Below are 27,263 nucleotides of genomic sequence, written 5' to 3'. Positions count from 1 at the left end.
CCCAGTTTGCCGTACGCGAAGCAACAAAAACCGTGTGCGGACCCTGTGATGATGCGTATGCGTGGTGCGGACAGAGCGCACTGGAGCAATGTCTTTTGCCTACAGGACTGCGTCATCTACAATAGCGACTCGCTCTGAATTGTGAACACTGATGTCTGCAGTGTAAATTGAAGGCAGTAGTGTGCACAGTCTTCCATGAATACTTTTTCTCAAGTCCTCTTCACAAAATACAACAACATAAATTACACAAAACTCTGCAATAAATAAATAAAAACAATTCGAATTGCGATCTCTGCTGTCCACTGTGTACACAGTTATTCAGTGTTATTTACCACTACCAATACTAGACCTATAAGTCATCTTAAAAAACTTCTTCAAACAAGTATACTAAAAGGCTTTGTGTATATTTCAATAGACGTTGTAGTTAGTTGCCTACTGGATTCTGTAATTAAACAATCACCACTCGATCTGAATTGTGAGCCCTGCTGACCGCACTGTAGGCCAGAGGTAGTGGTCATTAACGCCTCACAGCCACGTGCCATTGGATTCGGAAGCACGCAGTTGGTTGCACCTGATCGGAGTTGAAACACAGAAATCATCACAAACTTTAACTTCTGACATCCTCAATCACAGAATCAAGACCCTGTTTCACTGTTCCGACCTGCTGTACCACGGTGTACTCCACCGACTGCAGTCAGCCAAGCCCAATGATCATGTGCAGCACTTAGCTACGGAAGCACAGAGTCTGATGCACCTCAAAGGAGGGAGTTCCGTCAAAACCAAGCAGCAAGTAATATCGGACACCGTGAATTCTGGGATCAAGACACCGTTCCACTGTTGGGACCTAGAGTTGGTAGCACCTGCTCGAAGGGAGTACCTTCATCTGCACTCTCAGATGCAGTTCTACCATCGTCCATTCTGCGATCAAGACCCCGTTCCATTGTTCGGACCTGCTGTACCACGGTGTACTCCACCGACTGGTGTCAACCAAGCACAATAATCATGTGCAGCACTTAGCTACGGAAGCACAGAGTCTGATGCACGTCAACGCAGGGACTTCTGTGAAAACCCACAAGCAGCAGGTACTATCAGACATCGTCCATTGTGGGATCAAGACACCGTTCCACTGTTGGGACCTAGAGTTGCTTGCACCTGGTCGAAGGGAGTACCTTCATCTCCACTCTCAGATGTAGTTCTAACATCGTCCATTGTGGGATCAAGACACTGTTCCACTGTTGGGACCTAGTGTTGGTTACAGCTGGTCGAAAGGAGTACCTTCATCTGCACTCTCAGATGCAGTTCTAACATCGTCCATTGTGGGATCAAGACACCGTTCCACTGTTGGTACCTCTTCGACTACTGTGTTAGCAGTATACAGAGCACTTCACAGTGCTGGGCCTCAGGATGGGAGCTGTCTGCCTGTTCGCGGTAGCCAATGTTGATCTCAGGAGCCTTCCCACTCGCAGACCTCGGCCCAAAAGCTTCATCCAGCACGTGGTGGGCCCTCTTTCACATACGACGGTGTCGAAAGGTGAACTGTGGGACATATGTGTGTCGCAGCGGCCATGACGGTTTCTGGGTAACAGCAGGCTGAGAGCATTATTCCCGCAGCCACCTTCGCTCACGGCGTCAGCCTCATGGCGGTGTAAGCTGCGCAGACCTGACAGACATGTTCGCCATTCTGGAAGAGAACCACACCCAGAGAAATGTGCCTTTATTCATACCCCTACTCTAGCCTTGCGTACGCTGAGCCAGCCCACTACGCTAAAGATTTTGGGGGGGGGGGGGGGAGGGCATGTACGCGCTATGTTTTCATAATCTTCCCTACTAACTGTACTATCATGGTTGCGTCCACTGTCGACTTCACTCAATAGACCACCAGTGTATGTTGACATGTAAATGTCTGTGCTCTGCATACTCAAGTCTGTCCGGCACATCCCCTCAACACTTTGCATTGTATACTTTTATAATCGAGAATCACATGCCACCTTCGCACATACTTTGATACTTTGCTCCCATCTCTCCCCACATTCTGCATTGTGTGGCAGAGTTGCCATGCCATGTTTGGTTTGTGTACATGGCTAGCCACGGTTCCCACAGTAAGTAGTGTCGTTGTGTCTGCTAGGTGTACATGTTGTTTGTCATGTTGTATGTGATTATATAAGGTAGCACATTTATTCACAAGCAGTGGTTTCTCCCATTTACATATCGCTGTCTTAAAGAGGATACTGAAGTTTTCCTCACAGGTGAAAAGTGGGACCACAATGACAATCATTCATTACTATGCAAGAATGTCCAACTGCACGACGCTTCTAAGCTTACAGCCCCCAATCGTGTGTGCTTTCTTAAAAGCACGCCAACTCCCACAATCAGCCCAACATTCACACAGCTTTCTAACGGCAGTTATCTGCTTCTTAACAACATGGACTGCTACGCAATGTGAGCGGGCATACCATATGTCCTTACTGTTTCAAACCGGATAACTTCCTCTGGCAATCTCTATTCCTACCCACACAAAGTAACTCCCAAAGTTCAACTTGGCCTTCAATACCTACTTTGAAAACAGATTTTATTAAACGGAGCAAACTGAAAACGCTTTTGTTTCAAACAGAAGGGTCCCTCACTTCTCCAAAAGTAATTTATCGACAGCAGATAGCACGAACTTCAAGTAAAATACACTCCCTTTTAAATACAGACCTCCCATTACACTTTGTGAATTGTTACACAATTTTCAACACATCTGACATTTAAGGTCTGGCACACTTTAACATTGTCTCCTCCGGCCTTCTCACAGGCTTTCAAACTGTTTTTAGTCGAATACCAGACTTCATTCACTCGATCATCTCTGGAATAACAGCAACAGTGCTCATAATTCTCACTCTGTTTGCGGCCATCCTACTACTATTTCAACTTGTTAAAAATGGCTACGGTCCCTGTGGTAACAAGCATGACTGACAGAATACGCCTCTACCCGAAGCTACATCAATACCGTGAAAAAATGGAACAACTTTTCGGCTGCCTGCCTCCATCTATTATCGGAGCCAGCTACAACATGACATTTATTTACACATATACAATCTGCGTGCAACCATCTTTTTATTGCAAAACTTGCCCAATCGACTGACGAATGGATCAATGCCTTGCCAACATCCCAGCAAACGCTTTAGATATCCAGCAGGTAATAGAGTATGTTGAAAACCATGAACTTGATTGTTCGGGCAGTGGAGCAATGGCGGATGCAACGCAAAAAGGTATCCTGGCGGAATGGAATTTCTGGGCAGCCGCGAAAGATCTCCTGCAACGTGCGACCTTTGACAACATCGCAGATTGCCTGCCAATTCAAATTACCGTTCCAACATTCGAGGAACATTACTGTCCCTTCGAGGATATGAATTGGATCGCTTCGCTTTTCTCACACGATGGCAATAATCGCCTCTTGGAACATTACGCATCTCAAGCCGCTGAAGAACTTCCGGACTGCAATCTCCAAGACTTGTAAGAAATGCACTTTATTCTTGGATTGATTTTTTTACAACTTTTTTTACTTTTTCCTATTACACTTTTTAATACACTTCAATTGAACTATTTTCATATAATAACTTTCTAAGTATGCTTAGGCATTTGAACTCTGTTTTCATTATTGGCCCTTACCTCTCCACACTAACCAGGGATGGATGATGTATGGCCTATGCAAATACGCTATTTACTTGCTAAATTAGCCTAAACCCGACATCCATTTTGAAACCAAATCTATTCTTTGTACACACGTCTCTGCCTGCCTCTTATCCACGAAGCCCTTTCACACAAATTAGCTCATCCTCAGGCACTGCTCACGAACTGGCGATCAAGATAAAAAAACACGGCATTGTTTAGGAACTGGTTGGCACAGTGTGCTAATCGTATCCTACCTTTATTTTCATTCTACAATTTACAGTCATTCATGTCTAATAGGTATTGTTTATGTCACATGGAACTGTAACATGTAATGTGGAATTCACTGATGCAGAAGCTTAGCTTTGAATACAGCAGAACCGGTTGGAGTTTGCCTCAGCTGGATGCCTTAGCTCTTGCACCAGTGGTTCCATTTATGGCACTTACATAAAGACACTTTTTATATAACTTGCAGACTCCATCGCTTTATCCCACACAGCCACTATCGTAAACACACCTGATTTCACCATTTGTCTTCTGTGGCATTGCAACATTCTGCATTATATTCTTCACGATTATTTCTTTATTTCTGCTTGCTAAAACATTCCATTTGAGTCTTCAGACCGGTAGGGGTGAGTAGTTTGCTTCCCACTCCCGCTATAGTCTAAACCCATACTAACACCACTTGCACAGCTATGCTACAGCGGCCAGTATGCTTCAGCGCCAGGAGCACATCAGTTTACAGCAATCAGCTCACTGTTTCATCCCCGAGTGCACTGGCACCTCACCTCAGCACCATCTCACTCTGGGCAAAACCGCGCTTTCACACCGCTAGGGGTGAATACTTCACCTCACACTCCCTGTATAGCACACCCTAACCACCCCACACAACTCACACCGCTATACTCTAAACCCATACTAACACCACTTACACAGCTATGTTACAGCGGCCAGTATCCTACAGCTCCCAGAGCACATCAGTTTACAGCAATTAGCTCACGGTTTCATCCCAGAGTGTACCGGCACCTCACCTCAGCACCATCTCACTCTGGGCAAACAGCACTTTCACACCGGTAGGGGTGAATACATTGCTCCACACTCCCTGTGTAGCACACCCTAACCAACCCACAGACCTCACAGCGCTCCTACCCTCCTCTTTCCTACTCTTTTCGCCCTTTATTCTCCTTACTCGCTTCAACGGAATCACAAAATGGCGGCCAACACTTCCTAGTTGCAACCGCTCACAGCGCTCACAACCAATAAGCAGCAAGCTTGTGCTCGTAACGCCTCAGCCAATCAAATGGCAGAATTCCCAAATATCGATATCTGTAAATTTCGATATTTCTCAAAACTACTGAACGGATTTACACCAAATAAACAAAAGTGTGCTTTCTAGACCAAGACCCTTCTCCCTGCCAAATTTGGGGTAATTCCGTTCACCCGTTCGACCTGTAGCCTTGTATAAAGTTTCCTATGGAATTTACCATAGAGAAAACACGTTTAGGGACCCCCTTTTTTCCTCGGCCCCCCCTTGACGAATCGCCCCCAAACTTACCATATAGGAGCTGATATGAACACAGAATTAGTTTGGAAAATTTCATGAAGATTCATCAAACGACGCCAAAGTTAAAAGCAAAACAAAAAATGCTCTTCCTATGGAAACTTGGTCCTAACTATAACTACCTACTTTCGACCGCCAATAGGTAATATACATACATACATATACATATATACATACATACACATATATATATATATATATATATATATATATATATATATATATAGCCAAATGAAAAGCACCCAACATTGAAGGCACCACACACAGATGTGTTTTTCTTCCTTTTAATTGCAAGGCAAGCGGGGCAGCAACATCGCCAGTATCAGATTAGGAGTTTTACCAAGATATCCATACGCGTTACGGGCGTTCCTCGCCCTTGATCACTGGCTTGGTTTGTTCGGGAGACATAGCGGCAGTCATTTACATCGCACTCGCGATGGGTTTAAATGTCCCGCCCTTGTGGGCGTTTACCTCTTTTGCATTCTGGTCTTTGGAGTTTCAAAATTACTGGGTGCCGGCAAATTCTCCTCGGTGAATTTAAAATTACCACAGTGGGTTACTGCTAACTGGCCAGGCTGTCGCTCTGCTTCAATTAAATCCATGCAAATCGGACTCGTTGTTCCCAATGCGCCCTGTGAGTCAAGGCGCTGAACCCGCGTTGTCAGCAGTGGGGTGCCTTCGCGACCAGGGCTGGCCGCAAATATATCCAAATGAAAAGCACCCAACATTGAAGGCACCACACACAAACGTGTTTTTCTTCCTTTTAATTGCAAGGCAAGCGGGGCAGCAACATCGCCAGTATCAGATTAGGAGTTTTACCAAGATATCCATACGCGTTACGGGCGTTCCTCGCCCTTGATCACTGGCTTGGTTTGTTCGGGAGACATAGCGGCAGTCATTTACATTGCACTCGCGATGGGTTTAAATTCACCGCCCTTGTGGGCGTTTACCTCCTTTGCATTCTGGTCTTTGGAGTTTCAAAATTACTGGGTGCCGGCTCTGGTCGCGAAGGCACCCAACTGCTGACAACGCGGGTCCAGCGCCTTGACTCACAGGGCGCATTGGGAACAACGTGTTCGATTTGCATGGATTTAATTGAAGCAGAGCGACATCCTGGCCAGTTAGCAGTAACCCACTGTGGTAATTTTAAATTCACCGAGGAGAATTTGCCGGCACCCAGTAATTTTGAAACTCCAAAGACCAGAATGCAAAGGAGGTAAACGCCCACAAGGGCGGGACATTTAAACCCATCGCGAGTGCGATGTAAATGACTGCCGCTATGTCTCCCGGACAAACCAAGCCAGTGATCAAGGGCGAGGAACGCCCGTAACGCGTATGGATATCTTGGTAAAACTCCTAATCTGATACTGGCGATGTTGCTGCCCCGCTTGCCTTGCAATTAAAAGGAAGAAAAACACGTTTGTGTGTGGTGCCTTCAATGTTGGGTGCTTTTCATTTGGAGATATATATATATATATATATATATAAACAAACAAAATAAAAAATCTTGTTTTCAGGGCATGATTCCATTATAGGTTTGAATAATATAATATTCATGATGATTTTATGGATATAGTAACACCTAATATTTATTACATATATTTATAAATAATATTGTTTATTACCATTTAATTTATTATGTCATATTTGGATGTGTATTTATTTATTTATGTATATATTCGGAAATGAGCAGTTGTATTTATGGCTATATTTTGCCCAGTGAAATCTCCACCTGTACTTCATCTAACACTGGGGCAGTTTATCAAGGTGTCGACTAGTAATATGCAATTTGATTGTCGGAAATTTTCAACAAATGGCGTATTTACTTGACATTTCAAATTCTCTTTGAGTAAGTTACCGGGGGATTTATCCCGACATTTTGAGTCACTAAGACTGAAATATTTCAATGTTGAACAGTTTGTGTAAATGCGATTTGTAACACAAAACTTTATGCACTAGGAATCATGTATTTAATCTTGCCCAATCACATTGAATAACACAAAATAGAAAAAAATGAACCTTTTAAAAACCAAATGCCATTGGTAGATCTGCGTCATGTGATCAAGTCCCCCAGGAGGGATGAAACGCGTAATGGCTGCCATTCTGTCTGTGAGATTCAACGAATAAACGGATATTGAACAATAATCCTGTGATCCGTGCTCTCTTTACTCGACTTGGTTGGGTAATATACGATAAAGGAGAGTGCTCCCAATATATATATATATATATATATATATATATATATATATATATGGTACTGCGTATGAAGTTTACAACATATATATATATATATAAAACATTTTTAAGAAGCGCTCAGGGATCCCGCATGTTGGGGCAGGACTATTCAGTGCTTACGACTATTGATGAGGATCCCCTGGAACAGAACTAACTTTCCCTGCCAGATTTTGGCACTTATTAGCTTTTTTACTTGGACCTTAAAGTTCCTTCAACTGAAGCATTTTTGTGGTTAAAGTGTAAGATCAGTACTGAGCATATGACCCAAGAGAGGGTAGTAGACACACAAAAGTTGTCTGTTCTGCAGAAGTCTTGAAAAATCCTTATGGGGACAAGGGGACAAAAGAACCAGTCAGACACAGTGGACATGCTGGCTAACTGCAATTGATGAAACCATGGCTTCCCTAAATAACCAGACCCAAGTCAGTTATGCCAGGATCTACTCACATTTTCCCAGTGAAAAAAGGGCAATCGTGAATAGTATGCTTAAAAATGACACTGGTTATTTGTCAGAAAATATGTAAACCAGAACTGCAAACTTTATAAAAAACTAAAAATTGAACTTTTAAATCAAGTGCCTTTTAAAATGCTAGTGAATATGCAACTTTTTAGCATCTGTACAACAAATAGGATAAAAAGGAACTATCTTCATAGTGTCAGCACCATCTTGAATTATTTTTTACTAAAACAGGATGCAACAGTAATCAAAAGATCAAGTAGATGATCCAATGTTAGCTTTTATTTTTACACTTACCTTTGCAATAGTTATCATGACTTTAATAATATCAGCTGTGTTATGAACTGGTATCACACGTAGATTGCTTCCCAGAAATCTGTAAATCACAATCAGTATTAATGTATTACCTTTGCATTATTACAAAAAATGTTCATGGCAGGATTAATATTTACTTTAAAGACACAAATGTAGCCCTTGATTGGGTATTTATTTAGATTTTTCCTTTTTGGGTAACACCAGTGACAAGCTGCACATTTTGGGTGGCCGCTTTTAGGAATGTCCTATCCCTTACTCAAACTGATGAAGTCAACTTATAATCATTCTGCTCTGACTGGACTCAGGACTACCCAATGAACACACCAAACAAAATAGTACCTAAATAAGTTATTTTATCCCCAGCCGCGTAATATTGCACCTTGACAAACCGTCATAGAATTATTATAAAAAATTGGCAACGTTTTTGGAAGTTCCATTATGCAAAAAAAAAAAAAAATCATGTAAACATATTAGCCTGTACGACACCTAATTGACCCGAATCGGTATTTTTAACATTTAAATAACATGGTAATTCTGTAAATGTTAACTATTCCATGAACTTTCAAAACTGGCTATGCTGGGGCTGAACTGAACTCACAAAGTATTTAAATCATATAAACATAACAATTCGGATATTGGCTCTTGAAAGAGGCATAACTAAGTAAAAACGATATAAAAAAATGAAAATGTGTGCCGTGTGCTCTCTGGAGCTCTGTAATAAAGAGCTGTGCTCGGTAATGAAACAGATGAGGGTCATGCCTAACTCGGACACCACGCCATTCGTCCTGTGGTTTGACTTTGCATACAGCTTCAACAGCTCCAGTTTTTCTGTCTTGCCTAGGCAGCGCGTGCGCCGTTTCTCGGAGACATGCTGTATTCGGGTATGGACTTGAAGCTCCACCCATTTTCTGCCCATCTTTTCACTTGCCTCCTGTTACTGTCCTTTGTATATGGTGGCTTTTGATTTGTTAATAGGTTTAGTAGTCCCTCCTTAGTACCTCCCTTTCTCATGTTGTAACCTCCCATAAGGACTGCCCCTCTTACATATGTTGTTATTCTGTATGCTTTATTTACAGTCTGTGAGCACGATTTTCTTACATGATTTTCTCCTACCTGCGGTTACAGGCATGACAAGCTCGCAGCAACGTAATGATTTTTATTTCCTGCAGTGCAGCTTGCTGTGTTTGAAACTGAACAATGTTGGCTGCGCGACTTTTCTTTTGTTGTGCGCGGCTTGCCCAACTCTATTTTTGCAATGTATATTTTTTTCCTAGCGCTTCATGGTGGCGGTGTATGATATTTTCAAAATGCGCATCTCGCCCGACTTGCACATTTTCATTTATAAAGTATGGGGGGGGGGGGGGGGGTTTGGCAGCGCGACGCACTTTAATAGCAGCGGCCTTGCACCTTTCTTTTCGTCTGAGTAAGCAGCCAATGACGGCTGCATGCCTTTATTTTCAAATAGTGCACCTCGCCCCACTACAGCGAAAGGCACAGATGGCGTGCTGCGCTGCTTACAAAAACTTTCAATATTGAAAAAATTAAGTTTGGCGAGCCACGCCCTTCATTTCTTTGGTGCCGCTCGGTCTCATTTTTTCTTCACTCACTCAACAGATGCGCCTCCTATAAACCCTCAACCCCAGCCAGATTGTTTCTTGTTCTGCTTGATTGTGTCACTTGTGTATTAAGCCAGCTGACTGCTCTTCATTCTTCTGCCTTCTGAATGTTTCACAGCACTCTCCTCTTTTCAGTTAGATTTACTGCCCTTCCCCAGCGTGTTAGATTTCTTCTTGGCAACCTCTAAATATCAAAAACTTTGTAGAGTTTTCATTCTTCTCCTCACAGTAATACTGCTTATTATCTGCAGAAAATTTGAACATGTATGGAAATTGTTAGAAATAAACCGATAGATACTTGGTGGAAAGAACCTGAAAATGTGAGCAAATAACTGTGAAAACATTATTAAATATTAAATATGACTGTTTTTACAATTTAACTACCAAACAGCTAAACTGCATGTATTCCTTAGTCCAACCATCCCCTACCCCGCCCCTACCCCGCCTCCCATGGAGGCTTCACATGACCGCACCTGCCTCTCTCCCTTCAATCAGGGCTTCTGCCGCCTTCCACACGCTTCTCTCTAAAACAGCGGTAGTGTGGGAACTATAAACCAGCATTTAAAATTCAATAGGTCTTGCATTACTGAAAGCTTGAGCTATTGGCGTTGCATTATTATCTGCAACACCAATAGCTCAAACTTTCAGTAATGTGATATCTATTGTATTCCAAATGCTTGTTACTTACGTCGTCAACAGAGCGTGCTGGGGCTCCAGCAACGACTGGTGCTCATCTATCTGGGAAGCATCAAGTTTAGGCTACAGCCGAACCCTATAAATATGCATGAGTCACAAACCCACGCTCGCCCATTCAGGGAAGGTTTGCGGAGGGTAATCATTTAACAGAGCCTTACTCGTTTGAAAAAGAAAACAAAAGTAATCTACTCTGGCTCAGAGCAGCAAAAGAAATATTATGGAATATATTGCAAAATACACACCATACTACATAAATCAGTGAGGTTCTCCTCCTCCCTCGGCTGCTTTAAGTTTGTACAATATAAACCGAAATACAGCTACGAACTCGATGCAACAAAAACAACAGTACCACAGGGGGAAATATATATCAACAGAACACTAGCGCTGATAGTTTTTGACAACGTCATGGGACACGAAGGATGACCAACAGGAGAGCGAGTATGTTCTGTGATGTGAGGTGACTGGCACAAAAGCAATGGAGGGAGGACCAGGAGAAACAATGAGTCAATATAGTATGGTAGGGAACCAAGCACCCAAAGGCGGGAGAATTATCACCAATAAAAAGGCAGCATACACCATACTACATAAAACAGTGACTTCTCCATCCTGGGCTGCCTTTAGTTTGTACAATATGAACAGAAATACTGCAACGAACTTGATGCAACACAAGCATTTGCAATGCAATAGGTCTTGCAGTTACACGAGTTAAAGCTAATGGCATTGTAAATGACAATGCCAATAGGCATTGTTATTTGCAATGTCAATAGCTCAAACTTGCGTAAATGCGAGACCTAATGCACTGCAAATGCTTGTTAGCTTAAGAGTTTTAGGCCCCGCCCTTTATTACATCGGCCACGACAACATAAGGCCCCCACCCTCCCCCCAGTTTTTTCATACCAATTAAAGCCCTGGTGTTTTGAAATAACAATGGTCTGGGCTGAGTCCGGGTCAGTCTGCTCTGGAGTGGTGACTGTCTTTGACTTTTGCAGCACGGCGTGCTTTTTCAAAACTCGGAAGCCACCTCCCCTCTGAATACTAGCGAGTTCAAGCACGGGCGGCAATGCTTTGCTTTGTTAATATTTCACAGAGATCTTAAATCACTGTTTGAGGAGTGGGGCCGGGGGAGGGGGTGGGATTCGTGGCGAGAGCTCTGTAAGAAACACTCTGCCCTAAACCAAGCCCCCCTCCCCCCTTAACCACTCACACAAACAAAACAGAAACTGCCGGGACCAAAAGGAAAAGCGAAAGGAGGAGGGGAGGGGAAAAGAAGCTGCCAAAACTGCCATGAATATTAAAGTAAAGCTGGATCAAAAGCTTCCAGCCACGGAAGTCTGTGACTCGTAAACGGCTGATAACCCAAGACCTCTGCTCTCCTCGGCCCTGGGCATGTTCACAGAGCAGCAGAACAACAGACATCATTAGTATTGGTGCAAAACCAGATGGCACAGTAATTCAAGCAAGTACTGGCACTCTGAATTGCGTGACAAAATATTTTGAGGGAATGCGAGAATAGCAAGTATGCATTGGTGCAGAGTGACCCTTGGCAGTGCTGCGGTATTACCGGGCGCACTTACCTCCATAACCTGCTCCACCCACGGAGCCTCGACATGCCAAAATGGTGAACTGTGAGGAAGTGAAGCTAAATGCACCAAGCAGCAATGCCCCTCCCCCGCAGCGCCCGCGGGGGAACAAGACTGATCTGAGCGCAGTGTCCCTGAAAGCGGGCGCCGTGTTAAAATTAAAGCCCTGTGGTGTCCAAAACTATATAAACATATGTTTTACAATTGAAACAACAACAGGAGCGTAAAGTCAGAAAGCAGTAACAGGCAGGAAGTGGGATAAGGGAGGGGGTGGCAAATGGTGTGCACTTTCGCGGGCGCTTTGATGTTCTCAGTGGCCGCGCGGCTCACTGAGAACATCAAAGCGCACGCAAAATGTACACGCAGGCTGCCAAATGGTGCGCGTGCCCGGCACACATGCACTGTAGTTGGGGGCCTGAAAAGCACTCGTTTGCACTTCCAAATCCCCGTTTTCTATAGCTCTCGCCAGAGCAGCGCTAAAGTGCTGGCTCAGGCGAGACCTAAAAAACAATATTACTGCAGGGGTGGGGGAAATACACATTGATGGAACACCAGCGCCGATAGGTTTTTACAATGTCATGTGACGCGGAGGACGCCCAATGGGGGAGCGAGTATGTTTTGTGACGTGAGGTGACACACAGAAGTAGTGGAGGAACAACCAGGAGAAACAATGAGTGAATACGGCATGGGAGGAAACAAAGCACACAAAGGCAGGAGAATTATCACCAAGGCACCCATAAAAAGACATAATTTCTGAATGCCAATTAAAAGAACAAATGGAAATCGGTGGGTGTGTGCTTGAAACCCATTGAGGAGATACAGCAGATCATTCTGACAGTGCAAGCCCTGTCTCGGCTCAACCTAAAAACGTCTTAAATATTTTTGGCTTAGTGAAATAACAATGTATTTTGCTGTTCTTCTTCTCGCTGCGCGTTACCTTATTTTACGGAGTGTGTCTATAATATGGTGAAGACAGTGGTTAGTTCTGGAAATGTTTTAGTACTTTTTTTTTTGAAAATTCTTTTTATTGGCATTTATAGTTAACAAATTGCAAATATTTGCACATACGGATTTGCAGTAAACATGTGCCCTTGGATCAACGTGCACAGCGGATCTCACAAGCTTAGAGTGTCAGGGTCCCCGCCCTATCCTATGTCTAGGCCCATCCCACCGACGTGCGCTGTGGATGCCGCATTACATGAGGGCTGCTATAGGTATCCATATCCCCCGAGTGTGTTGTCCCTCAGGTCGTTGAAGCGCGGCCAATTAAGTACTATGAACGAACTGGGGACATGTAAACTGGGGAGTGCACCCTATCTGGAATTATAGACATTGTGAGTCTATCATCGGAAAGCAGTGTCCGTGCCTGTCGCAGCGCTAGGTTTTCTCAGACGCGAGGAAGGGTCTAGGGAGGGGAGGGGCAAGGTTCGATGGCGGGAGTGTAGATCCCCGGCCGCGCATGGGACGAATAGGGTACCAGGTACAGTTTAAGGTTAGGGCCCATCGGATACCCGGGCCTCTCGGTCACCTCCCTCCTGAGTCGCGGAGGCCTCCCGATAGTCAACTATTCGCGGGCCCGCCGCCGGTTGTGTTTCTTGTGTGAAGGAATGCATTAGCATCGCCCAGGGCAGGGAAATCGGGTGTTTGCGGTGTCCCCGAGCCTCCTCCGTTCGAAGCAACGTCTCCTCCGCCTTCCCCCACTTCTTAACTGCCCCCACCCATGCCGCCATGGGAGGTCCCTCCGGCGCCTTCCAGTGCATAGTAATGCATCATTTAGCCAGGATAAGTCCCAAGAAAGCAAAACGCCTCTCCACCTTCTTATTCTTGTGTCGCCCATGTATGCCTAAGGCGCTGGCCTCCCATGTGTAGAGATCCTGCAACCCAGTGACTGCACGAATGGCGGTATGCACCGCTTCCCAATAATTATGGAGTGTCGGACAATCCCATAGCATGTGTATGAAAGAGGCAGCCGGTTTAAGACACCTAGGGCAGGCGAACGGTGTATCAGGGAAGTATTTCTCCAGTTTTTCAGGAGTGAGGTACGCCCTGTGTAGGATATGTAACTGTATGTTCTTGAAGCGGTAGTTACGGGACACTTTTTTTGTGTATTCAAGGGCCCTGATCCATTCCCTGTCGTGTAGTGGCCTGCGAAAGTCCTGTTCCCATTTTTCCCTGAGGGGTGCAAGTGTGGGTTGCCTTAGGGTGCGTACGGCCTTGTATAACCAAGTAACTAGGTGTCGCCCAGGTCCCATCTGTAGTATTGCGTGGATAACCGGGTGTGTGGAGGGTTCCGTATCAATCACTCGCCACTGTGTGCGAAAGTCCGTGAGAAGCTGTCTATGCCTCAGGAATTGACCCCTAGGGAGCTCAAAATCCTCCACCAGCTCGTCAAACGTCCGTAGGCGCCCCTCAAAATAGAACATCCCCACCTCCGTCACGGCGTGGTCTGTCCAGGTTTGCAACATGCTCTCTGTATACTGTGCTCGGCCCCTGGGGAAACCCACCAACGGGAGAAGCGGAAAGTACGGTAGCGCCGCCCGGTTCATCCGATGAACACGGGCCAGGCAGGCTCGCGCCGTGCTGATCTGTAGGGGTCCACCTGAAATCGGCGCTGCTCCTGGCATCAGCATACGGTGAATCGTGGAGGTAGGAATACACCCAGTAGTGGTGGTCAGCTCTCCTCGTGCCCGGTCTGCTGTCCAGCGTGCCACCCATTGCAGCTGTGCAGCCAGAAAATACGCCTCGAACGACGGAGCTGCTAGCCCACCCTGGTCCAGTGCCAGTTGTAATTTTGCCAAAGCAATACGTCTGCCGCCAGCACCCCAGATGAGGGACCCCAACAAGGTATCGAGCTCGCGAAAGAAGGAACGTGGGGGAACCACCGGGAGGTTGGAAAATAGATATAACAGATGTGGCACCAGGATCATTTTCGCGACCGCTATCTTTCCCGGGACCGCCAGTGATAGATCTTGCCAAAAGTGAATAGAGGATCGAATGCCACCCATCACTTTGATAGTTCCCTTCATATATATCCTTCGGTGTATGATATAGTCGAACTCCCAGATATCGTACCGCCTGGGGGCTCCAGGAGAGATCCGCACTCCCCATTCGCACGCGGCACGGGGCCCCGTCTGGTGTCAGGGGGGTAGACCATGGATTTAGTCCAATTGACCCTGAGGCCCGCCACCTCCTCAAAGTCGTGTAGGATGCGTGATATCGAAGTCAGGTCAGCTGCGATGTCCCGGACATATATGAGTACATCGTCAGCGTATAACGATACCGAGTGGGTGGAATCCCCTATAGGGATGCCCCATTCCTCCCCCGCGACACGGAGCGCGGCCGCTAGCGGCTCCATTACCATAGCGAAGAGCAAGGGGGATAGCGGGCACCCCTGTCTGGTACCGCGACAGATCGGAAAGGATTCCGAGATCAGGGGACCGATCCGCACTCTAGAACTGGGCGCGGAGTATCCAAGCCTAGTATAAGCCAGCAGTCTGCGCCCTATGCCCATGAGACGCAAGACCTGAAACAGGTACGCCCACGAGAGAGTGTCAAACGCTTTCTCGAGGTCTAACACCAGACACGCCGCCCATGGAAACCGCTCCCGCACCTGATCCTGTACGTGAAATAGCCTCCGGATGTTATTAGAGGTGTGTCATCCTGGGACGAACCCATTCTGATCCGGGTGTATTAACTGCGGAAGAATAGTGGCATACCTGTCTGCTAGGACCTTTCCATAAATCTTGTAGTCCGTCGGTAGTAACGCTATGGGTCGGTAAGATCCCATTTGGAGTGGGACTCTGTCCGGCTTAAGAAGGGACACTATGACCGATTCACACATAGAGTGAGGCAGGGCCCCCCTTCTAGGGCGGCCTTGTATTGAGCCTCCAGCTGCGGGACCAATTGGGGCGCGAAGGCGTGATAAAATTCCAGTGGGAGGCCATCCAATCCTGGGGCCTTGCGAGTTGCCAGTGCCTTCATTGCACGCCTAATCTCAGTCGCCTTGATAGGCCCGTCTAGATTCCGACGCGTGTCATGGTCTATGCGGGGCAGCCTCGTGCGGCCTAGGAATTCTGAGATAACTGCCTCCGGTGTCAGGGGGTATGGACCGGTATACACTAATGCATAATGTTCTCGGAACACCCCCAGAATCAAGTCCTGCGAGCAGACCAAAGTGCCCTGAGTATTGTGGATAGCCGTGATGGGTGGGAGGCTCGAGTCTTGTTTGACAAGTCACGCCAATAGTGTACCCGTCCGATCTCCCTCGCTGCGCGCCCGCGCCGCATACGCAGCGAAATTGAACCGGCGCAGGCTGGCCAACGCCTCCGCATAAGCTGTTTCAGCACTGGCTATCTGGGCCAGAGTGGCCGCAGCTGGATTATTCTGTTTAGTGAGCTCAGCCAGCTTTTGCTCCGTGGTTTGGATATCGCGCTCCAAGACCCATCGGACCCCTGTGATGTGATGAATGCAGACGCCTCACATTACAACTTTAAATGCGTTCCACTCCTGAGCCCGTGAGGTAGCCGTGCCTGTATTCTCCCGAAAGTAGTGGCCAATGTGATCCTCTAGCGTTTGCTTAAACACCTGGTCGTCCAGACTATCCCTAGGAAGGCGCCAGGTGGGGACCGGGGGATGCGGCGAGCGCCACCGGAGCGTCAGCAGGTGCGCGTCGTGGTCTGATATGGTTCTGCCCGAATAGTCAGTGTCGGTAACGAGAGGGAGGACGGCGGGGGAACAGAGGAAACTGTCCAGGTGCACCCGAAGATCGTGCGGTTTGGAGTGAAACGAATAGAGCTTGGCGGTAGGGTTCCGGGTTCGCCAAGCGTCCGCCAGGGACCAGTGCCGCGCCCATGCCGCAAACCGCTGTGCCTGCGTCACTACAGGGGATGCTGGATGGGGCGGGTAGGACCTATCGAGTGCTATGTCTTGCACAGAATTATAATCTCCCCCCAGGATCCAGGGTGTGTGCGTGTACGTGCTTAAGGGGGTAGACAGCGTGTCCCAGAATTTATTCTGTTCGGCATTAGGCCCATATATACTGCCCAACAGTACTAACTGACCATCCAGCCGACCCTTCATGAGTGCATATCGGCCGTCTGGGTCTACTATGTGAGATTGCTCCTGAAAGGGGACCCCGGGACGGACCCAGATAAGAGTACCTCGGGCAAAGGCCGAATAGGCTGTAGCGCATATGGTCCCCCGCCATCGCCTACGCAATTTCGCCACCTCCCCAGCAGTGAGGTGCGTTTCCTGTAGAAACGCAATGTGTGCATGGTGGCGCTTAAGGTAAGCATATGTGGAGTAGCGCTTGCACGCGGTATGCATGCCGCGCACGTTCAAGGTGATAATTGTGATTTTTCCCATATGTGCCATCATTACATTTGTCTATCGTGTAGTGTAGGACGGGTCTGCGGGCTCCCCAGGTCATACCCGGTTCCACTCCCCATGTCCCCCTCCAGCGTTTTTTGTGTAGCAATGCGGCCGCTCTCCGACTCGTGGGTGATGATACGGTGCCTAGGAAGGTTGGGTATGGGAAAGGGAAAACTGGTCTGAAAGAAACAAAACTTGCCCCAATGCGAGGGACCCATCGTCAAAGGCGATACGTCCAAACTTACTCTCCAATAACACGAGAGCCTCAACTTATTCAAGGGGGTGACGACTCGTGTCTGCCGCGGGCTCAACGTATGGGCTGTGCGCGTTATCTATGGCTAGCTCGGGGCATGTTGACCCACACCAAGGGACGCCCCGCTTCAAGTCCCCACGGGGAGGCATGCAGTGCCCAGACCAACAATTGTATGAGCTGAGGATACCCCCACCCCAGGACAACCCCTCCTTCGTCTGCCAGAGTTCAGTCATATCAAATCATCTGCTGTTCGCGGGGTGAGCGAGGGCAAAGCTCCCCGAGTCCACTCCCGACTCCATCGCCTCGCTGTCCCCCTCCTCCTCCGACATGAAGAGATGGCGGGCTCCTTCAATGTCCGTGGCCGGAGAGGTCGGACACAGGCCCGCCGCCGTCTTAAGGGCCTGACGCCGCTCCCGCACTATCTGCTCCAGGTCTGGGGAGCCCAAAGTATGTGGAGGCGTCACCGGGGCACCGGGACGCTGTCGTCGCCGCGAACGTGGGGCCAGCCACTCTCATGCGATTCTCCTGGGCGCGTTCCGCCCGATGACTCCCCCCGTGCAGTGTTGGTCTGCCCAGTTGTGCGCCTCCTCTGGCACCGTAAAGAAGTGGGTAGCGCCTCCATGTATGATCTTCAGGCGCGCCGGGAAAAGCAGGGAGTATTGTATTTGCTCTGCCCGCAGACGTCTCTTCACCTCTAGAAAAGACGCCCGTTGGCGCTGGACCGCCCTTGAGTAGTCTGGAAAGATCATGGTTGTCCTGTTCTCGACTCAAAGCGGTCCCGACTGTCGGGCCGCCCGGAGCACCGCATCTCGATCTCTGAAATGGAGGAATTTGGCCAGCAAGGGGCGCGGCAGGGCACCCGGCTGCGGGCGACGCGCCGGGACACGGTGCGCCCTTTCGACGGAAAAGTACGCCGTGCGATCATCGCTGGGGGTGAACGATTTAGTCCAGGTCTCTATGTACTCCACCGCATCAGATCGCTCGATTCCCTCCGGCAGCCCAAGAACGCAAATATTACAGCGCCTTGACCTCCCCTCCAAATCATCGATACGTTCCTCCATGTTAGCCACGCGATCCACAAGGGTATGCAGCGAGTCCTGGTGCGCCCGCACCGCCGGTTGAAGATCCGCCACCACCTTCTCGGTGTCCGAAACCTTGTCCGATAGTTTTCGTTGATCATCGCGGAGGAGGCTGACATCCGTAGTGAGGGTGCCCAACCGCTGCTCCAGGGAGAGTCGCGACCGCTCTATTGCCACCAGCACTTTATCGAGTTTGTCCGACAGGGAGGGCTCCCCCGATGATTCTGTCGCTCCGGAGGTCCCCCCAGGCCGGCCGGTCAAGGTCGCCGACACCACCCCCGGAGCAGGCGCCGCCAATCTGGATTTTCCCATTGTGGCTCCTGTGGACCCTCACCACTGAGCTCCGGGTCCCCCACAGGTGAAATATACGGTTTCCAAGTGGCCGTCCAGTCCTGTGCCCCCGTCCCAGGGCTCGCAGCCTCCCACGGAGACCAGCGCCGATTCCGGGCCGCAGCCGCCGCCAGGCCGTGGGAGCCGCCCACCCCAGCACACCACCGGCAGAGCCTCCCCGCCGTCCAGAGGGGGCGACGAGCGCGACACCATCCACAGGAGCCCCGTCCTCCGTCTCACGTCGAGCCCCGTATCCACTCCAAACGTCTCATTGGCACAGCACCCCCGCAGTACGCAGGCCCGGGGGTCACGGCACCAGGGCCCCCCGCGCCGCCTCCGCCCCTCCGGGGACGCTCGTCCGTGCCCAGAGATCGCCGCCTGGGATTTCAGGCCCCGTGGGTCAGGTCTCTCCGCCTCCGGGCCCCCTTCGTCAACGCCGCTCAACGTCCCCGGGAGCGGCAGCCCGGGTGCAGGCGCGCGCTGAGCCCTCACCTCACACTGTCGTCTGGGCTTACGACCTCCCTAACCCCTCTTCACACGCAGATTGTCCAGGCAAGCAGGTATCAGGGGGGGGTCTTGCTTCAGGATCGGTGCCCCCAGGCTCCTGGAGGTGTTAACCCAGGCAACGGGGCCTATCGCGCAGTCCTGCTGGCCGCTAGGCAATGTCCCGAGGGGCCGCCATGTTGAAGGCAGGCAGATCGTGAAATGGCCGCTGCCCTCCCTGCCGCCGGCGCGATGTGCAGAGTCTCTTACCCGGCTGCCCCTGCCATCTCGCGGGCTTCCCCAGGCCTCAGCGGCGATCCAGGATCACAGGGGGCTCGCTCCTCGGCACATCAGACGAGCCCCCCGCCGTCGACTCATGCGGCCACAGCGCCCTCCGGGACGCGCGTCCACCGATCCTCTCCGGGTCGCGTTGATCACTGCCGCTCCTCGCCGAGTACCAGGTAGGGGGGCAGTCTGTTACTCGTCAGGCAGGACAGAGGTGGGGCGCGGGCTTCTACCCTCAGCCCCGCCGGGCCCTCGCAGGTCACGGGAGGGGGCGCACAACACCCCGAGAGCCCGGGAGCTTCCGTCGCTGCCACCGGTGTTTCCGCCACAGCCCCACCACCTGTAGGGAGCCAGGAATCCGACCCAGCGTCACCGAACAGCCACAGGTCTCCGCCGATTCAGCCGCTGCAGCGGGCAGCACCAGGTCGGGCAGGCGCCATCGTGAGCTCCGCGCCGCCCCTCAGCCACAAACTCCAGATTCCTGCCCTCAGAGGACCAAGTCCACAGCGTGGACGCCAGCGCCCAGCTCCCGATGCCTCCAGGACCCACTGGGCGCGGGCCAAACGCAGCAAGGCTCCATGGAATTGGGCGAGGTGAAAGCCCGATCACGGAGCCTCACCGAGACACGTCCGTCTTGGCGGCCATCTTAGCCACGCCCCTCGGAAATGTTTTAGTACTTGTATATATTAGCCTGTTACTATATTTGTGTGAGGTGGCTTTTTATTCGAATTTGGGATGTGTTCTAATTTTGAGCAGCACGTTTGTTTTAGCAGGACCATCTTGTTTTTACCTTGTGGAGAGTACTGAATAGAACTGGATCCCAGTTGCAACCGGATTTTGTTTTGATAAATAGGGCGAAAGGTTGCTGTGTGTCATTCCAATCTTCCAACAACTTGAACACAACGCAAAACAAATCACATTAAATATTAAAGCAATTAACAACTTTCAAAGTCTTTATCCTCCAAAGTTGCCCCAGAGGTCAAGGACGCCACGCCTGTGGAAGAGAGTTCAACAGAACTTTCTATTAAAAAAACAGTGCACCCTTCCTCAATTAATTTAACAGTCCCTGACGCGTTTCGGTGACACTTCACCTTAATCATGGGGCAGGGCAAAATCAAACCTTGGCGAACACACTGCAAACATATTGTTCCATTAGCATGCACTCTCCAGTGAATAGCATGCTGGGTGTTGCAGTGCCGATATTTCCCTCAGTAGTGTCCATGTATTTGTCCAAAGTTACAACATCCCCAATGTTCTCACAATGTTTACAGCCCTCCAGTGGGCCTCGAGAAAGGATGTACAGTTTTAAATCAATTTCTCCTCCGTGCTGCGATCGGGCTGACATTCCATTACAGCTCTGCAGTCCTGAAATCATTGAGCCAGGAGGTGCAATCCTCCGTGGCTGTATATATATATATATATATATTCACTGAAAAAACCATAGGTTTCAGGAGCGTTATAGTTAGCTGGACTTTTCACTCGTACAAAACCATTGAAATTCCCCCGTTATAGTTAGTTCAGCTAACTATAACTCGCGCGCCCGCAATGCACTGCTGATGACGTCACACATTACATCACTCATGACATGGTCAGTGACATCACTCATGACATCACTGATGACATCTCAAATGACATCACTGATGACATCATCCAGTGAATGTGTGTTTTTCTGAAAATTACATATGTTTTATATATGTATATCTCAAGGTTGATGGAAGAATAAATGGGTATATAAGTGTCTAAATGGATGATTTGTTTTTGAAAAATTGATTGTATAACTGACTGATTAAGTGTATCTTAGTGAATACATGGCTTAGTGAGTAATGTTTAAATGTGTAAATATCAGTATCAGTTTCTCACTTTGTGTATACGTGGCTGCATGGGTTGGTGAGTAGCTACATGAGTGTCTATATAGGTTATTAGTTGGTTTTTTGAGTATCAGTATGAGTGTCTGTATGGTTCGGTGGGGGGTATTACGTAGTGCATAGGTGCATGAATGAGTGACTCACTGTTTGTATGTGTTGAAGACAGCATGTGTGCAGGACTGTATGGGTGGATGAGTGTGTGCATGGGTGTGTTAGTGAGTGATAGACTGTGTCAATACTGTCTTTATGAGTAACTACATATGTTTTAAACTAGTATATGTGACTATTGCTGTATATAAGTGAGTATATGTGAGAGTGAGAGATTGAAAGAGTTCCTGTATGAATAAGTATGTGTTTCTATAAGTGATTGTTTAAAAGACTAAGTATGTGTAAGTTTCTGTAAAAGTAAGTGTGGTGGTGTGTGTATAACTGTATATGTAAGTAAATGGATGTTTGATTCTTTATTAGCATGAGTGACTATGTGTGTGAGTAACTCTATGGATGAGTGGCGTTGTGTAACAGGATGTATAGGTGTGTGAGTACATATGATGAGTGAGTACATGTATGAGTGACTGTATAGGACTGTTGGTGAATGAGTGGATGTGTATGTGGATCTTAGAATTACTGAATAGGTTGTTGTAACTGGTATTGGTATGTCCATTGTTTTGAACATTGTAGTTTCTATTTTTGAATGTGTGTATCAAAGGTTATATTAGGGAAAGAGGAGGTCTGCCACTCTGTCACAAGGATGATGTCATGAGTGATGTCATTTGAGATATCATTAGTGATGTCATGAGTGATGTCACTGACCATGTCATGAGTGATGCAATATGTGACGTCATCAGCAGTGCATTGCGGGCGCGCGAGTTATAGTTAGCTCAACTAACTATAACGGGGGAATTTCAATGGTTTTGTACGAGTGAAAAGTCCAGCTAACTATAACGCCCCTGAAACATATGTTTTTTTCAGTGAATTTCTAATGTTTTTTAAATGCTAATTCCTAACTATAACGTGCCTGAAACCTATGGTTTTTTCAGTGAATTTCAAAGGTTTTTTAAATGCTAATTTCTAACTATGCCTACAGAGATAGGACATGTGAAGAAAGAAGAAAAAACGCACAGAAAGAAAAAAAAGAAATGCAGAAAGAAGCAACAGAAGTCCTCAAAGACGAAGAAAAGTGCAGGAAGAAGGATAACGTGCAGAAAGAACAAACAGAAGAGCAGAAAGAAGTCTTGTTGCAAAATCATCCTGTACCCTCAAATGTTTCAGACGGATACTGGTGGTAACAGTCTGACTAACCAGTCCTAGAGCCAGTGCTATGTTAAAAGACACTCAGAATACAGTGAAAACACCTACATACACTAGGGAACACTATGCGTTGGGCTCCCCCTGTGATCAGCATGACCTCCTCTGAAAGCCCCTAGTATATAATAGGGCAGGGGATTAAAACTACCTCTTAAAACGCGCCACAGGGCGTGTTTGCACACGTCACCTCAGGCCCCGTCCCCTCCCTTCCCCACTGTGTAAACACGCCCTGTGGCCGTTTTAAGTTGGGAGATTAAGTCCCCTTGAATCCTAAGGGTCCCTAGGGTCAAACTAGCCCACTAGGTACCTCCAGTAAGCGCTACAGAGCTGCGTTGCATAGAGGTGTAAAAAGGGGCGTGGCCTCAGAACACTTGTCTGCAACGCAGCTCCCTGGCGCACACTGGAGATACCTGTTGGGCTAGTTAGCCCCCAGGGGCCCTCAGGATTGAAGGGAAATTATTTCCCCAACTTAAAACGCGCCACAGGGCTTGTTTGCACACGTGAACTCAGGCCCCGTCCCCTCCCTTCACCACTGTGTAAACACGCCCTGTGGCCGTTTTTAGTTGGGAGATTAAGTTAATTTGAATCCTGAGGGTCCCTAGGGTCCAACTAGCCCACTAGGTACCTCCAGTATGCGCCACAGAGCTGCGTTGCAGAGAGGTGTAAAAAGTGGCACGGCCTGGACCACCTCTCTGCAACGCAGCTCAGTGGCACTTACTGGAAGCACCTGGTGGGCTAGTTAGCCCCCAGGGGCCCTCAGGATTGAAGGGGAATTATTTCCCCAACTTAAAACGCGCCATAGGGCGTGTTTGCACACGTCACCTCAGGCCCCGTCCCCTTCCTTCCCCACTGTGTAAACATGCCCTGTGGCCGTTTTTTAAGTTGGGAGATTAAGTCCCCTTGAATCCTGAGGATGCCTAGGGGCAAAATAGCCCACTAGGTACGTCCAGTAAGCGCCATTGCAGAGAGGTGTAAAAAGGGGCACGGCCTGCACCACCTCTCTGCAACGCAGAGCAGTGGCACTTACTGGAAGTACCTGGTGGGCTAGTTAGCCCCCAGGGGCCCTCCTGATTGAAGGGGAATTATTTCCCCAACTTAAAACGCGCCATAGGGCCCCGTCCCCTCCCTTCACCACTGTGTAAACGCGCCCTGTGGCCGTTCTAAGTTGAGAGATTAAGTCCCCTTGAATTCTAAGGGTCCCTAGGGTCAAACTAGCCCACTAGGTACCTCCAGTAAGCGCTACAGAGCTGCGTTGCATAGAGGTGTAAAAAGGGGCGTGGCCTCAGAACACTTGTCTGCAACGCAGCACCCTGGCGCACACTGGAGATACCTGTTGGGCTAGTTGGCCCTCAGGGACCCTCAGTATTGAAGGGGAATTAATTCCCCAACTTACAACTGGCCAGGGGGCGCGTTTGCAGAGTGCTGCAAGGAGGGGGCGTTGCCTCCAGCGCGATGCCGGTCTTTTATTTATTTTATTTTTTTAAGAAGGAGGGCTGTGTGGCCCCCCTTCTTTTTCTAATTTACTGGCCCTGGGGACCCCATCCCCCAGGGCCTGCACCCTAATTTTTTTTGTTGAAAAAAATTAATTTGGCCCTCCAAAGGCCTTAATCGGCCCCGGGGACCCCAGTCCCCGGGTCATGGCCTTTTTTTGATTTAAATTCTTTAGGAGGGGGCTGCGTTGCCCCCCTCCTCAGGCCACTTATGGCTCCGGGGACCCCATCCCCCGAGGCCGGCCTGTGTTTTTTATTATTTTAAAAATATATATATTTATAGAAACACCTAGGACATGCTGGACAAACCGTATGTACCTATCACCATGACGATTTGTGTGATATTCATTAAAAGGCGACTATGCATAGAATGAATCCACATGGAATGTATTTACACCGCTAGTGAAGCTCTGACGTGTTTGACGCCCTACCGTGCCTAATCCCGGCGCCCCCGCCGGTGGGTACTCTCCAAGTAGACACCCTTGTCGTTTATTTATACAAACATGGGTAGCTATTGACGGGCACATTTAATATACACGCACACCATTTCACGGCCATTACATTTTGCGATGGGGGTGGAGGGTCAGGGGGTGCTTCTGCCAAGTGAGCCCGGAGTCACAGTCACAAACGTCCTCTTCTTCCTGAATAAAAGTGAGGTTATGCTGCATACTTGTTCATATTTTAAGTAGTTCGCACAGACACACATTTTAAAAACAATAAAGTTCCTAATACCCACCTTCTCTGAACAGTTAGCTTGCTGCCCCATCCACTTCCTCCCTATCCTCTGTTGTCTGAATCCATGGACTAGCCTTCTCCCTCCTGCCATGCATGGTCTGATTTGCTGCCACTGCCCTCTATTTAGCATGATGTACCAGTCCACTCCTCCTGCCCTCCATTGCCCAATTCTATGGCCCATCATTGACCTCCTGCTTAGCCTCCGTGCTTAGCTTGCTGCCCCTATTCTCCTTCCCCGTGCCCTCCGATGTCTTTGTGCATGCCCCTGCTCCATCCTTTTTGCCCACTATGTTCCATGGACCTGCCACTCCTATCTACTCTGAGTGTTCTGTTGAGCTGCCACTCCCCTCCCACCTGCCTAGCATTGTCACATGACTGTAACCTGTCCCTGCCACCTCCACCCTGCCTGCCTCAAGAACTACCGCCCCATCTCGCTCCTCCCGTTTCCAGCCAAAGTCATCGAGAAGACCGTCAACAAACAGCTGGCCGCCTTCCTCGAGACGAACGGATCCCTCGACCCATCGCAGTCCGGCTTCCGAGCCAACCACAGCACCGAGACCGCCCTCATCGCCGCCACCGACGACATCCGAACCCTGATGGACAACGGAGAAACAGCGGCCCTCATCCTCCTAGACCTCTCCGCGGCCTTCGACACCGTCTGCCACCGCACCCTTGTGCAGCGCCTCAGCAACGTCGGAGTCCAGGAGAAGGCACTGGAATGGATCGTCTCCTTCCTCAACGGAAGAACACAGAGAGTCCGCCTGCCACCGTACAAGTCAGAGGCCACCGAAGTCATCTGCGGCGTCCCTCAAGGATCCTCGCTGAGCCCTACCCTCTTCAACGTCTACATGAGCCCCCTCGCGGCCATCGCACGCCAACACAACCTCAACATAATCTCCTACGCCGACGACACCCAGCTGATCCTCTCCCTGACCAACGACCCCGCCGCCGCCAGAGCCAACCTGCACGAAGGGATGAAGGAGGTAGCCGAGTGGATGACGACCAGCCGCCTGAAACTGAACTCAGACAAGACGGAGGTCCTCATCCTGGGCTCCACACCCACCGCCTGGGACGACTCCTGGTGGCCCCCCGCCCTGGGCACCGCACCCAAACCGACAAACCACGCACGCAACCTGGGCTTCATCCTGGACTCCTCCCTCTCCATGACCAGGCAAGTCAACGCCGTCTCCTCAGCGTGCTTCAACATCCTGCGCATGCTACGGAAGATCTTCTGGTGGATCCCCACGGAGACCAGGAAGACCGTCACCCAGGCCCTCGTCACCAGCCGACTGGACTACGGCAACGCCCTCTACGCCGGAACCACCGCCAAGCTCCAGAAGAGACTCCAGCGGATCCAGAACGCCTCAGCCAGACTCATCCTCGACATCCCACGAAACAGCCACATCTCCGGACACCTAAGAGACCTTCATTGGCTCCCCGTCAACAAAAGAATCACCTTCCGTCTCCTCACCCACGCACACAAAGCCCTACACGATCAAGGCCCGAGCTACCTCAACACCCGAATCAACTTCTACGCTCCCAAACGTCACCTCCGCTCACCCAGCCGCGCTCTCGCCACCGTCCCACGCATCCGTAGAGCGACAACAGGAGGAAGGTCCTTCTCCTACCTGGCCGCCAAGACCTGGAACTCCCTCCCAGCCGACCTGCGCCTGACCCAAGACCACCTCTCCTTCAGGAAGAAGCTCAAGACCTGGCTGTTCGAGCAGTAACGGCACCCCCCCCCCCCTAAGCGCCTTGAGACACAACGGGTAAGTAGTGCGCTCTATAAATGTCACTGATTGATTGATTGATTGTCCACATGCCATGCCCCTATCCCCTTCCTCCTGTCCTCATGGTCCATTTTACTGCCACACCCTTCTGCCCTCCCTGATCTGTTGTGCTGCAACTGCTCCTCCTGCCTGCCCCGTGCAGTCTGTTGTGAGGCCCCTTCCCCTGA

The 27,263-nt window shown here is 49.2% G+C and overlaps 1 protein-coding gene across 1 annotated transcript in view; it reads right to left on the bottom strand.

The window, feature by feature from the left end:
- C4_2H1orf146 (chromosome 4_2 C1orf146 homolog) overlaps positions 1-27,263 on the bottom strand; it is a 351,173-nt gene that overhangs the window by 103,229 nt on the left and 220,681 nt on the right. The window contains exon 4 of the mRNA XM_085602182.1: positions 8,202-8,280. Coding sequence (XP_085458308.1) covers positions 8,202-8,280 — 79 coding nt within the window. The remainder of the gene's footprint in view (positions 1-8,201; positions 8,281-27,263) is intronic.

Source organism: Triturus cristatus, chromosome 4_2, assembly GCF_964204655.1.
Source record: "Triturus cristatus chromosome 4_2, aTriCri1.1, whole genome shotgun sequence".
In the NCBI taxonomy this organism is placed as follows: domain Eukaryota; kingdom Metazoa; phylum Chordata; class Amphibia; order Caudata; family Salamandridae; genus Triturus; species Triturus cristatus.
This window is presented reverse-complemented; position numbering and strand designations above follow the sequence as displayed.